This window comes from Cyanistes caeruleus, chromosome 17 (genome assembly GCF_971803275.1).
Source record: "Cyanistes caeruleus chromosome 17, bCyaCae1.hap1.1, whole genome shotgun sequence".
Taxonomy (NCBI): domain Eukaryota; kingdom Metazoa; phylum Chordata; class Aves; order Passeriformes; family Paridae; genus Cyanistes; species Cyanistes caeruleus.
Window position 1 is genome coordinate 13,560,421 of NC_141717.1, and position 14,651 is coordinate 13,575,071.

Consider the following 14,651-nt stretch of genomic DNA (forward strand, 5'->3'; position numbering starts at 1 on the left):
TCTTTACAGTTGTTTGTTTTTTTTTTTTTTTCTTTTAATACAACGTTTTGCTAAGTGCAAATACTAAGTTTCTCTCTCCACCTTTAAGGCAAGTAAATGGGACACTGCAATTAGCTGTGAAAAGTACCTGTTATGGGATCAGCCAGGGCACAGCAACCTCCTCGTTGCCTTCAAAACCTTTAAACAAGTGGTTCCAAAGACTGTGGGGCAGGAGGGAAAGTGGGATGCAGGAGATAGAGACCAGGTCAAGGCTGGATTGGGTGGCTCAGTAAATTTTGGGCTTTTTCTCTTTTTTTTTTTTAATAAATCAACAGAGATTCAGAAACAACTGGAGATCTCCTGGGTTAGAGGGGGGAAGCAGCCACATGCTTGGGCTGCGAGTTTTTGGTGCAATGGGTGTTTCCTCGGGGAGAGGAGCAGTGCTGGGCATGCTGTACCTGCACATCACAGATCAGCTACTGATTTATCCTCTCTTGGACACAAATAAGCCCTTGGCTCTGGAAGGGGACACAGGGAACCCTCTCTTCCCTCTGTGTCCTCCAGGCTCCCCCAGGACCATGACTCTGTGCCAGGGCAGCAGTGACCCCGATGGATCACAGCCACAACCTCTCCTTGCCACCTCTGCTGACACTTCTCCAGCTCCTCTGCTCCACATCCACACCTCCCTCTGCCTCAGCTCTGTTCTCCATGCCCACACATCCCTGGACACACACACAGATAGGACTGCAACACCACTTTTTGCTGGATGACCATCCCATTTCCTTCATAGCCTGGGCCACTGGTTCAGCAGCTGAGCTGTGCCTCCCCTCCACTGCCTGATGCTTCCTGCACCCACCAGGAAAGGCAAATGCCTTGGAGAGAGCCTGGAGGGCTCATCCAGACCAGCCCTTGAGCCCAGAAAATCTCAGCTATTAAACAAACAGAATTCCCTTTCCATATGGGAAGCCACCACTGCTTCTTCTGACCTGGGTCTGTTTTCTCAGCAGCTGCTATGACAAAGTCCTCCCTCCCCAAATCCAACAGGATTCCTGCTCCTGGCTGCTGCAGGAATCAGTTGAGGCAAGGCAGGATTTAAACCTGGTCAAAGCCCAGCTGAGCAGCAAGTGATAAAGCTCCTGCAGCCCCCAGACTGCTGCCAGGAATAAACTAATTCAAAATAGAAAATTCCAGCAGCAAGGGAGTATCAGTTGGTTATTAATGCTCGAGAGGCCATGGCACAGAGGAGCCAGAGGGCTCTGCAGGGAATGTTTGCCCCACAGGCAACAGGAAAAACACTCAGCTCCAAAAGGCATGGGAGTCCTCCCTCCTGTCTGGGAGACCTTCCTGGGGACAGCAGGCCCCAGATGCTGTCCCAGGCCCCTGACCAGGAGCATCCCACCGACACCCTGTGCCCAGCGCTCCGAGCACACCCGAGGGGATCCGGGCTCCTGGAATGCTGCACGTGGGGCTTTGGCAGAAGCTGTGAGGTGGAGACAGGGAATTTTACCTGAAAGAACAAATAAACCCACAAAACACCTGGATGCTGAAATACAGGGGAAATGACAGGAGGGGAAATGCACCCAGAGAGTTCCCAGCAGGACAGAACAGGATGAAGGCCAGAACAAAACATTTGGAGAACAACAGAACAACTGGGCTGCTAAAAGCCAGCCCAACATTCCTGGGAAGAGGGATTTTTTTACCACTCCAACCGTTTTCTTTTCTAGATGGGGCCTGCAGCAGACAGAACAGCCAAGGGCTGTGGAGAAAGGGCTTTGTGCCACCCTCCTCCCACAGCCCAGCACTGCACCCCCCACTTCTCACAAGGAAGTTTTGCTTTTCCCTCACTTTCTAAGCCCAGCAATACTCAGGTTTAACTTTTAACACGCTTTCCCAAAGCAAATTAAGCTGACACACACATTTTCATAAGTTATTTGGTGCTGTGGAAGCAGTCAGCTTCCTGCAGCACGAGGCTCCAGCTGCCCATTGGGTTGTAAGGATTTATGTATGGGGGCTCCCAACTCGCTGCAGCTATGGGGAAAATTCCCAATTTTCCTACCCCAGGACACATCACTGCCTACACATCTATCTGGGTGTTTCCCAGGCAGTTTTTGCAATAAAGGGCACAGCTTTGGCTCCAGGTGGTTCCAGCAGCTGCCTGTGCACTGCTGCCAGAAGCTGGGGGAGGTTTGGGATGCTAGAGAACAGCAAAGCAAAGGCCACGTTTCAGAAGCTGAGGGGCACACACCTTTGGGGGAAAAAAATTGCCCCCCCTCAAAGGGGGCAAGGTCAGTCCAGCCAAAAACTTGGGTGCCCAAATCTCCTGCCACTTCCTAACACCCCCAAACAGAATATGACTCTGGGCTTCCTACCAGGACCTCAGCAATGGCAAGGCTGCTGCAACCCCTCGCTCTACTTGGAGAGTGAGGAACACAAAAAATGCTACATTGTCTTGCTTTTGAACAATTTATTTCTGCTGGGAGGTGCCAGCAAGATGGAGGGATGCTGGGGAACACAGGAACCCCAGCCCTGAGCCTCAGCACAGGCAGGAGAGGCTGGGGCAGCTGCCTCCTGTTACCTCACTCCTGAAGGTCTCACGCTTCCTTGGATGCCAAGTGTCTCCTCCCTTCCCTCAAGACTCACTTTGCTGCTCTGGCCAGCAGGAAGGCAGGATTTTTGGAAATTCCCCAAGGAATGGCTGTATCCCTGTGTTCCACAAAGTCTCACTTTTCCTCCCAACAGCTGCCTGAACTGGCTTTGTCAAAACAAAACATCTGGATGCCCAGCTCAGGGGGGGAATTCTGCCCCCTGAGAATGTAGCACCAAACCCTGTTGCAGCACAGGTTGAAATGCTGGATTGCAAAGGTTTGGAGAAGCCCTAGAGAGGGTGCAGTGCAGGGACACGGAGTCCCTTGGCTGCTGGCTAAACCCCAGAGGGGCTGGAGTGGGGAGGGGGTGACGTTCTGGGGTGGCTTTTGCCAAGTGACTCTGCCAAGTGCTGGAGGTGGGGGCAGGTCAGAACCGGTGCCGGGGCTGAGGGCCAAAGTGCATAGGCAGGTTGTGCTCCAGCTGCACATTGATCTGGGGAAAGTCAAAGTTCACCCTCATGTTGGGCAGGGGGGGCACGTAGGGAGCGGGGATGGGGCCGATGTTGAGGGGGATGTTGTTGTACATGGGGCGCACGGGGGGCAGAGGGAACGGGGGGTGCACGAAGGGGTACGGGGGCATCCGGGGCTGGTGGAAGTTCTGAGGAACCGGCCTGGGGATGACTTCGATTCTCTGGATTTTCTCCACGGGCTTCTCCACGGGAGGGCCGATGCGTTTGAAGCTGTTCTCTGCACGGGGAGGAGAGCAAAGCGCCGTCACCCCACAGACAAAGCTCCCCGAGCTCAGTCCACGGGCTGACATTTGCCATCGGCATTCCCCATTCCAAGCACTTTCCACAGCATCACTGCTGGCCCCTTGCTCCATGAGCTCCCCAGCCTGGCTCCTTTCACCAACACCACCCCACAGAGGGGGAACATTTCCTTCTGTGGGATGTGGGGCAGCCCCTGTTCCCCTCACGACACAGCTCAGAGGTTTTGCTGCCCCTCTGCCAAGCAGAGACATCCACAACACCGGTGCCACATGAGAGATGGACACAAATCTTGTGCTTGCTCACAATCCCAGCAAAAGTCTGCACTTTAAAAACAGACCAGTTCCCAGGAGGAACAGAATCCAGTGAAGGTCCAGAGACCCATCAGTAGCTGGGAACCCTGTGCTGCCCCATCATCCATCCTCAGTCTGATCCCAACGATGACTTACCCCCATTCTTCTTCCTTTGCTCCTCTTCAGCCTCCTTCTGAATCTCATGAATTATCTTCTCATCATCTTCCTAGAAATCAAGGAATACTGAGAAGCTGTGGGATAATTTCTGCTGCAGCAGCTTTCTATTCTCTCAGTGCTGCTTTTCTTTTCAGCACATTTTCATGGGGAAAAACCAAAAGAGCCTAATTTGGCTGAATTGTCCTCGTTTGCGGCTGGCCTAGATTTACCCAAAAGCAAAGCTGTGATGAGGAAACTGCAGCAGCACAAATAACCTGCACTCTATGGAGTATGACCAAGATCAGCTTTCCAGGGAGATCAGCACTAAAATTCATTGACTTGATGGAAACCAGAGAACTGCGACCCAGCTCCACCCCTCTGAAGAGCTGTTAATCTTTTTAATGGCAATAGTCTATTAAATATTTACATTATCCTAGCACTTGTAGAGTTTTTGGCCCAACAGCTGGAATTAACACAACTTAAATCCTGGCTCTAGTAGCTAAATGGTGCCATTTAGATCTTATCTGTAACTCTGAGAAGGGCATAAATCGAAATATGTTTCTTTAATGTCTGTCTAGAGGTTATAAAGGAATATTCTGGGCTGCTGCTCACTGAGAACATAAGGACAAGCCAGAAACTGAAATTGTCCTTCTGATTCTCCTCACCTTCAGTTCTCTTAAAGGAGCATCAGTGAGATCCAACCATGCAATGAAGCCTCAGGTAAGTTTCTGCATGTCTGTGGGGATGAAACCAAACCTGGAGATTTCAGGGAGAGCAGCCAAACCTCCAGGACAGTGTTTGGAACCCTGAGCCCCAAGTAGTCCACAAAGCACAAGACTCTGCTTGTTTTAGTCACCCTAATTTCAGTACTGCCAAAACACATAAATTTCTTCCTGAACACTCTTAACGTGGAAAAATATCCCTTATTTTGAAGAGTGCTCTGGAACTAAATCCAAAATATGCTTCGTGCATGCAGCTACACTGAAATGATTTTAAGCTTCCCAGTCCCCAGCTGACAGTCCTGCACATGTGCAGACTGGGAAGCCTGTGGAGAAGTCCCCTCCTCCACCACCAGATAAGGTTTCCCTGGGAGACTGACATTATCTTAATGTGCAGAAAGCCAAAAACTCAATACTTCCCTCCCTTTTATTATTCTGTGATTCAATGGTTAAAATTAAGACTTTCCAGGACATCTTTTTATTTTTTCTTTCCCAAGCAGGCTGCTTACATGGGATGTTAATTACAGCCTATCTATCTCCATAAAAGCTGCTGAAGAATGGCTCTTCTGAGCCCATATGGAATGTCTAACTACCCCCCAAGTATTTTTTTTCTTGGCTGGAAAACGACCTGGGCATGCTCCACAGGCAACCAAACATCCCCTGCTCTTTTGCTGCCCCAGCAGCACTCTCAAAGCTTAGTTTCAAGCTTTAAGACTATATATTTTTTTTTCCTTCTCAGACTATGTTTTGCAATGCTGTTGGAAAATGGACACAGCCACCACTCCCATTTTATTGCCACTTACTGGAGAAGAGGCACCTGAAGTTTTACGTGACAAGAAATGTATTTTTTGCTCAGCTGAGCAAGATCACTCAGTATCTTCCTTCCTTGCACAAAGGATAAATCTCACCCTTAAGGCCTAGAAATGTGCCCTTTAACTTAACAAAATGCTTTTACTTTAGTCTAAGTCTGTGATTACAGAGTAAACTCTTCCCTGTGAGGGTGGGCAGGCCCCAGCACAGGGTGCCCAGAGCAGCTGTGGCTGCCTTGTCCCTGGAAGTGTCCAAAGCCAGGTTGGACAGGGCTTGGAGCAACCTGGGATTATGGAAGGTGTCCCTGTCCATGGCAGGAGGTGAAACAAGGTAAGTTTTAAAGTCCTTTCCAACAAAAATCTACGATTAATCCTGAAGTGGTGCTTCCCAGGGACATCCCCTTCCTGTCACCACCCCTGACACTGCAGCTCTGCTCAGTCCTGCACAAAACTGAACACATCAAAGACAGATTTACCAGACCCTTCTGCAGCCAGGGCTGCTCCCAGTTTAAACTGCAGCTGACCTCCCTCTAATGGGGCTGGACACATCCATCTGCCCCGGGGCTGGAGCCAGCTGTACTCGCCCAAGGTGATGCTGGATTCGATTACTGCGGCTCCCAGAGCGCCGGGGGAAACAGGGAACAGCAAACCCCATCTGCCAGAGCTCCAAAGTGACCCCCAGAGCTCCCTAGGACAACATAAAACACACCCCCCCAAAGTGCAGCAGCCACAGACCCCACTCAGCTCCATCCCCTCGGGGGTTTCCAGAGGGGCACAGCTCACAGCACACCCTGGATGCAAAATCCTTCCAGGAACAGACCTGGATCAGGATGACAAGTTCCTGACTAGTTCTGAAACCACAAATCACAGCACAGCCACAACAAAACACATCTCCAAGAACAGAACTTATCAGCCCTGTTGCTTCTCTGCTGATAAAAGTGTATTTTCCCATTGGAAGGTTAAGAAGTGCTTACACTTAATCCCACATACCAAGATTCACCTTGGAATTTTTTTTTGCCAGTATTTCTGAAAGACTGCTATCCATTAATATCAAAAGAATAAAAAAATACACTGCACAACAAGCACCTTCCTACCTAAGAGGCTGACATTAAATTTGGCAAGTGATGAATACACAGCACCGTTCAATACCTGCAGTATTTAGGAAAGATCCACATCCCAGATGGAACAAAAGAATTGATGATATGTAAACAGCAAGATAATTTTAGGATGTTCTGAAAGAAAGCTGATGCCACAAGTTCTGCCTAATACATATTGTGCAGGTCAGAATTTTTTTTTAAAAAAAAACACAACAAACAAGTTCTGGTGCTATTTCAGTGAATCTTGCAAAACACTTCTAATTCTTTGGAAGCAAAGGCTGTTTTTTAATACCACAGTAATTAGAAAGATGACAGATTCATCGAGGGGTAAAGCACCCACACCGAAAATTAAGATTTCATTAGCACACTTATGGCTGGTTTTGTGGTGAGAAACCTTTTAACATCACATGGGGTAGAGGCTGCAGAAGGATTTCAAAAGCTTCTTGTGTCCGTTTCCCTGAGCGGGTTCAAGTCCCTTAATAAAGGATTAGATTATAATTTTAATGGCCTGTTCACAGGCTCTGTGGATGGAAGGCATTTATCTTGTCAAGTTAACAGTCATCTTCCTGTCAGCTGCCTTGCCTACAGCAAGACAAAAAAAAAAAAAGTGGAAATAAAGAAGAAAAAAGAAAAAGCAGCCTCCCAACCCTGGGGGGGGTCTCAGCACTGGGCAGTTTTTTTTGAGCAAAGATGTAACTTGGCTTTTCTCCCAGGGAAGAAATGCAGGGCAATGCTACAACGTGGCCCTTCCCCACACTCTGCTGCATCACGGGAGAAGGGAGGTGGCCAAGAGGAAAATGCAAAGGATCTCTGAGATGCATTCACCCTTTTTATCTGCAGAAAGCAGACGTGGTCATTAGCAGCAGCTGTGTTTCCAAGTGACAAAACAGGAGCAAGCTTTGCCCCAGAGCCAGCAGTGGGATGCCCTGTGCATCCCATCCTGTAGCCAAGGCAAACAAATGCTCATCCCTGGCCAGTGTGGGAGCCTGCCCTTGCCATCCCCCAGCTGGGAAAGGCTCACTGCATGGAGGAGGCTTTTCCTTTCAGCCCTCTCCCATTGAATCCAGGGAATGCGGTGAGCACGGAGCCAATCACAGCAGAACGGATGGCTCGGTGTGTGGATGGATTAGCCGAGGAGCGGGGCTGGGTTGCTAAGAGAGGCACCTTTTCATGGCAGGGAGGCCTGTTCCAACAATGCTGCTGCAGAGGAGCCTCACCCAGCATCCACACGGGGCCTGCCACAAGCAGAAAGAGCTGCTGGAGAAACAAACTGCCCTTGGGAATGAGAAAATACAGCAGCAAAGGAGATAAAAGCTCTGCAAGTCACACAGAGACAACCTCCCCCCAAATAAAACCTCCTCTGCCCAGAACAAAAGTGCCATCCAGGGAGCTTTTGAAAGCTCTGTTTTTATCTCCTGCGCTTCTCGTTATCTTTAATTATTAAGTGTCACCGGGAAGTGGCTGCCACCTCCTGAAAAGAGGGAAAACAAGAGTCCTGGTGCCTATTTCTGGGCTCTGCAACCCCTCCCCTACTTTAGAAAGTGCTTCAGCACCGCTGCCTCCCCTTTTCTGCCTCTTTACTGCTTTCTTTTCTCCACGTACGTGTGGCCGCAGCCGTTCCTAATAAACTTGAAATGATTTTTGACGACGGAGGCTTCCAAAGGACTAAGGGGTTTTGATTCAAATCATTCCCAGATCAGCTGCGGAGAGCCTGAGCAAGAACAGGCATGGGCTGTTCCGTGCTCCTCCATGCAGCAGGAAGCAGGGATAAAAGCAGGCTGTGTTGTAACTGGAACAGGGCATCCGCAGTGCTGCAGGAAAAGGGGGGCCGGCATGGGGACGAAGCGTTGGAGAAATGCAGAGTTATTTTTGCAACAGGCATTCCACATCGATTGCTTTCTGTGAATTCCCTGCATTAAACCATGTGCTTGTGATTGAGGCGTTTTATAGCAGTTAAAAAATCCCCAAACCCACCACAAGCCCCGTATCCTAAATTTAGGGGAGCTTCCCTCCCACCCCGTTTCCAAATCCTAAAGGCAGCACTGTGCACTTTATGCATTTCCTTGATGCATTTGAAGTTTTACACAGTCTTCTCTCAACATCATCTTTTTATAATACCAGAAGGAAGGATAATTGCAAACACCTCATGATTATTAGTCTTCTGCTTTGAACTTTAACGATGGGCCTTTGGGAGGGTTTTAAGAGTTTACTGAAAACATCTTAAAACTTTAAAGGGAAAAAAAAAGCCTCTGCACAATATTACTGATAGCCCAAAGTTGAGTATTAAATTCAAAATAATGCATTTGAGAGCAGAACCTCATTTACCGAAACAGCCAGAATGCATTCATCACATTGCACCCCAGGATTTGTAAAAACTGGATGAAACGCACACAAGCAGCCTTAGGTTTGCTACAGATATTTAAAAATCAGGGCAAACACAGCCCCTGCAACCCAGAGCCATTTCATAGAACCATAAAGTGTCCTGAGTTGGGAGGGATCCATTAGGATCATCAAGTCCAACCTCTGGCTCTGCACAGGACACCCAACAACCCCACCCTGTGCCTGGTGTTGTCCAAACACTCCTGGAGCTCTGGCAGCCATGGGGCTGTGACCATTCCCTGGGGAGCCTGGGCAGTGCCCCAGCACCCTCTGGGGGAAGAACCTTTTCCTGATATCCAGCCTAAACCTCTCTGACCATTGCCTGGGTCCTGTTCCTGCTCATAGGGAGCAGAGACTGGAGCTGCTGCCCATGTGCCGTTCCTCAGGAGGAGCTGCAGCCCCTGATAAGCCCCTCAGTCTCCTCCAGCTGAACAAACCAAATAACCTCAGCCACTCATCAGACAGCTTCCCCTCAAGGCCCTCCACCTCTGGATGCTTTCTAACAGCTTTATTCCCACTGCTCCCTCCTGAGCTTTGTCTCTGGTATCGTTGCATCAGCCTCTCCTGCCTGCATGGACTGGGGGACACCAGGACTTTTGGCCAAGCAGTTTCCTGGGAAGGGCTCCTGGCACCTCCTGCAGGGGTGCAGGGCATCAATTAGCTCCAGAAGGAATGCAGGGATTTAACAATTCCTGCCTGCCCCCTGAAGCTGCTCATCACAGCATGACTGCAGCTTGTCTCGGAGCCAGCAAATATTGCACCGATACTTTTAAATCGGACTCCAGCCTGATTACAGCTTAGGGACAAGATTTTAACTAACCTTTAATTATGGGAAATCTTGAAGCCTCTGCTTTACTCTCTCAAGATCATTTGAGACAAAGACTAACAGATGCTGCCATTCCTAGAGGACTGTCTTTAATTTGTTTTTAACCCATGCTAATGAATAGGTTTACTTATACTTTCAGAGGAATTGTTTCAGACTGGGAAAACATTAAACATTTGGAAAAGAACAAAGGTTCCCTATTTTTAAGAAACCTGAATTTTGCTGTAAATAATAGGGATTTAGACTCCAACCAGATCCTTCAAAGGTCATGCCTTGGATGGACATTATCCCTGGCAAAGGACAGAACACTACTGATGCAATGGTTTCTTGCTCTTTCAAATCTCCTTGTCAAGACTCAAATTCTGTTTCCATCTTTACATCTACCAGGCTAACTCCTGTTTCCACATCCCATATGAGAGCACAGATCACCCTGGAGGGGTTGGGTTGGTGTCCCTAAGCCCCTTATGAGGGAGGACCGTGCACACAGGTACCCACCATCATCACAGCTTCAAGCCAACAGCTGAGTTTTGTGTTACTCTTTGCACTGCAGCAAGGACAGTCACCCAACTTCACCTCCCCAGGCCACCAGCACTCCATCATCCAAAAAATAATCAAATAATAAAAGAGCAGGCAGTGCTGGCTCTGTGCTGACAGTGGGAAATTTTTCTTTGCCACAACATTGGTTAATTAGAGAGGTGGAAAGGGCCTGGTGACAGTGGCCTCTTTGTGCTGCTTATTTATTTATTTATTTGAAAGTACAGTACGAGCTTTTTTGAGAGGCCTCATGTTTTCTCTGGCTCTGAACAAATGCCACCCCCCAGCACAATCAGCAGCCTGACAGGAACGATGGATGCCAGCGCTGCCGAGCCCTGAATCGCATCCTGCTGGAAAAGGAGGAGGAGTGGGACAGGAATCCAAGAAACTCAGAACCAGGTGTCAGAAACGCTACAGGGGTGCCTGCAAGGAGGTGTCTGTGTGTAGTTTAACAGCTCACATTGGATAATTCAGGGAATAAAAGCAGGCAAGCAGAAGACTTGGAAGTTTATGCTGGTTGTGACATTGCTGGGAGATCCCCAAGAGCCTGGAGGTAGAAAGGGGAGATTTAGAGTAGGTTTTCCCTGGCTCTGTGCAGATGCAGGGTTGTTCACATTCCCTGCAGACAGGGGGGCTGGGAACAGCCTGGAAAGCTGCAGAGACCCAAGACAAAGAACCACTAGGAAAAACGAAATTCAGGCAAGCCCTGGAAAGGAGATCCACATTCATGTTGCTCTACAGCTTTGCTAAAATCAGGAAATTCAACTCCTTGCTTTTTCCAACACTCCTGGATTTACAGTATTGAAGACCTCTATTTACAGAGACTTACTTGCTGCAGCAAGTTTTCCCAAGCCTGTCACAGATACGAGCTGTATTAAATTACTACAGCTTCTCTCACAGCTCACTCCACGCTTCAGCTCTCCCTCTGCAGCTGTTGACAACAACCCTAAGAACGGGCCCAACTACAACTCTGGGCTTGCAGGCAGTTTTCTGATGGGTCCATCTCTGTGACAGGATTCACAGCCAGCATCTGGGCACCAAAACCGCAATTCCCCTTGCCTCCAGATGCCAAGCCATGCCAACACCATCTCAGCTGCAAAAGTAGGAATGAGTCCCAATAATCCCAATGCTGGCTACTGTGCCTGGTGCCAGCACTTGCTCCCCCCACCAGCTCCTTCCATAAGCCTCGCTCTCCAGAACAGCACTCAGAGCACTTCCAGCCAAAGCCCTCATCTGACAGGAGCTGATTCTCCCTGAAGCAACACCAGCTCCTTCCAAGCTGTGGTCAGATGTGACTCTGTGCTGTTGCAGAATCCCAGTGTGGGTTTTTTAGCTGCCTTGGGAAAGGTAAAAGTTGTGCTGGCTAAAAGCATTTTCCCCCAGGGGAATGTGTGTATTGCAATGTGCCGGTGTGAACCGTGATTGAAACCAGAGTGAGAATCATTCACAGAAATCCTTCTTTACTTACTGTGGGGTCTGTCCAGAGGGAGCACTTGGCACAGTCCTGGCAGGGTGCCCCAGGAGAGCGGGGGTGCTGGCAGAAGTGGTCATAGCCGTTGATGGCAGCCCGGCAGAGGTAGCACATCTGGGCGCCGCAGCGGCACGACATGCGGTTACAGCCCTCCGACTTAATCAGGCCCGTCCCACACTTGTGGCATTTCCTAATCCGGGCAGCTGTCATCTTCTCCTCTCTGCAAGATGAGGGAGAATTAGCAAAGAGGTGTTTGCACTCACCAGCCTGTGATAAAATTACTGTTACACTACCCCAGCAGGGCTTTAACCCCCTCCTCTTCCCTCTGATTCTGTCCCCAAGTTCACCGCTGTTCCAAGCAGGTCTGGGCTCAGCTCCACTTGGAGCCAGCCCACGACAACTCAAGAACAAAATAAACTAAAAAAAGTCAATCACTGGCTGCATGCTGCAGCCCTGATCCTGGTTTCCATGAGAGCCAAAGCACCAGGCTTTGGCTTGGGAGGAATTTGAGATGCAAGTTCAAGGGCCAAAGGGCACATAGATGCTTGAGTTGGCTGAAGGAAAATACAGCCAAGGAGATAAAGTTCAAGAAAAGCAAACATTTGGCTGTCACCTCCAGCTTTTATGTTTGGCTGTTGCTCTGGCTACCAAGTTGCCACGACCACATATTTCTTTTCCAAGCCTGGCTGCTATGCCCCAGATTTACTTAGTGTTTGTTAAATTTAAATCAGTAACTAAAAAATAATCACATTTCCCTACAGAGGCGTTATCTTTTCTCTGAGATTCCCTACGTAAATTTTGCAGGGGTTATTGCTTAAAGTTTAAGAGATGGGTTTTCATCTACCAGAGCACAAGTGGGAATCCAGGACAAAGCTCAGTCCTTGTTCCCAAGGGACACCCTGGCAGCGACACCCGCTCCAGCACAGACTCAGCTCACAGCAAGATGTTTTGGCACAGAAAGTAAGAAAGGCTGGGTCATTTAATTAAAAGACTTAAGAATATAAATTATCATTCTGAGGGCCAATTTTCTGACCGCTGGAGATCACGTTACACTTCAATTCACAATCTAGAAGTGAAATTTGATGACAGCAGAGCAAAGGCAGTGTGTTTTCATGGAGGGAAGCACAATTCTTCTGACACTGAGGAAGGACCATCCTTAGCCAGGGATCTCCACCCAGCTGCTTCAGTGCATCTGCAAAGTTAACAAATGTTTGGGAGATGGCAGAGAGGTGTTTTTGAGGACTACAGCAGCGAACCAGGCTACAGCACAGCCCCACAAACTGCTTCATCAGCACAACCAGAGGAGCAGGGAATGGTGAAGTGGGAACTTCCCAGCCTTGCAGACACCCAAGGTTCCCACACATTTATACCCAGCACAACCTGCACACAGGCATGTGGAGATGTGCTAAGAATAGACACAAAAACCCCAACTTGAGAGTGACTTTCTGTGGAGCTGCAGCTGCTCTTCCCTCCGCCACTCAACAGGATGCTGGCAATGCAGATTTTTTTTTTTGGAAACTTTGAGCAAGGCAGGAAGTTTAGCCTGAAGTCCAGCTGGGCTTCCCTTTCCTTATGCAGGGCTTCAGAAGGAAGTTTTTATTGTATCAGGCAGTTAAGACTCATCTATCCATAGACACAATCTGCTGAAGGTTTTGAAACTGGTATTTTTTTCCTTATTAGGGACATGACAACTCGTTCTTCCTCCCTCTCACCCCTCTTTCCTACAGGGAAAGGATCAACAGAGAAAAAAAAGTCATATCAAATCTGTAAAGATTTTGTTCTGAATTAGGGACTGTGGGATGAGCAAGCAACAGTCATTCAAATCCCAGTGGTGGAGCTTTACAACCTCTACTCATGCCAGACAGACTCTAAATCAGAGAGGAAGGGATTGGGCAATGTGGGCAGGTCCCACTTGCCTGCAACAGACATTTAGCTCCATGGATGAAAATTCCCTTGTTTCCTAAAGACAGAGGATTTTGTCATTTACTGTAGATAAGAGAGAAATCAAACTGCAAAAGATTTTAGGGTAACAGTCAGGATTTACATCTGCATATTTCAAATTGTGACTGCACTTTGTAACAATTCCTACAAACTGGTTAGAAACAGGCAAAAGCAACTGGAGGAAAAAACATCCTCACCCACAAAGCAGCAGCTGAGCAAACAGTGCAGATCTCCACTCCAGATTTTCAAAGGGTAATAACGACCTGCTGTGACTCAATCCACTCCTCTGCCTCAGTATACCACCTCCCTTCTCCCCCCAGCAATGCTAATGGGGGTTTCTCACCTCTGAGAAGGACCAGGTGCCAGCCTGCAGACACTGGGCCAGCCAGAGGAGCAGGCTGGGCTGGTGACAACTTTCCCACGTTCTCAAATTACCAGCTGGATCTGCTGCCAAGTATCTTTCACAGACAGAAATCCCATCCTGGGAGCTGTCTGACCCCTCAGCTCTGCCATCCCCAGCACCTTCCTGGGGAAGGCAGTGACAGCCAGCAGAAACTGAGGAATAACATACTGTGATTCCCAGTCCATCCACCTCCCTGTTTTCCCCTGTTTTTGTGGAGTTTCACTTACATGGATGTCCTGTACTTGATGTCATCCTTCTCAGCCAGCTGCTCGCAGGTGAGATTCATGTGCTCCTTCCACAGCCCCTGGCACTTCCGACATGTTTCCTGGGGAGGAAAACAAACATTAAAGGAAGAAAATAAAAGACTCAGCACACTACTAACAGCTTTAAGAACTGTAAAAATTCCCCCATCTAACTGCAGGTTCTCAGGTGAGGGTGGGGCTGCCAGGTTGATCCTCCATTGGAGACCAAAGGCCACAGCTAATGGGAACCAAAGATCTTTCCAAGTTACAAGAAAATAGATATAAAATTAATCCATAAATCCTAATCACCTAAAACTCATGGGACAGCTACCAGGTTCACCAGTCACAAACCAGAGGAAACTGCAGAGGTAAAAATGTGCCAAAAGGACATCAAGTTCATCTGTTTCCTGAGCAAAATCCTTCACCTTCATATAAAGGGCTTCTAATTCTACC

General features: G+C 48.6%; 1 protein-coding gene across 12 annotated transcripts in view; it reads right to left on the reverse strand.

The window, feature by feature from the left end:
- Positions 1 to 2,428: 2,428 nt before the first annotated feature.
- The window catches only part of RNF216 (ring finger protein 216), an 84,747-nt gene continuing 72,524 nt past the window's right edge, over positions 2,429 to 14,651 (reverse strand). For all 12 annotated transcript variants that reach the window (XM_086853947.1, XM_086853945.1, XM_086853946.1 and 9 more), the window contains 4 exons: positions 14,184 to 14,281; positions 11,610 to 11,832; positions 3,781 to 3,850; positions 2,429 to 3,311 (listed from right to left, as the gene is read on the reverse strand). In XM_086853947.1, the coding sequence (XP_086710073.1) occupies positions 2,992 to 3,311; positions 3,781 to 3,850; positions 11,610 to 11,832; positions 14,184 to 14,281 (711 nt within the window). In that variant the 3' untranslated portion in view covers positions 2,429 to 2,991. The remainder of the gene's footprint in view (positions 3,312 to 3,780; positions 3,851 to 11,609; positions 11,833 to 14,183; positions 14,282 to 14,651) is intronic.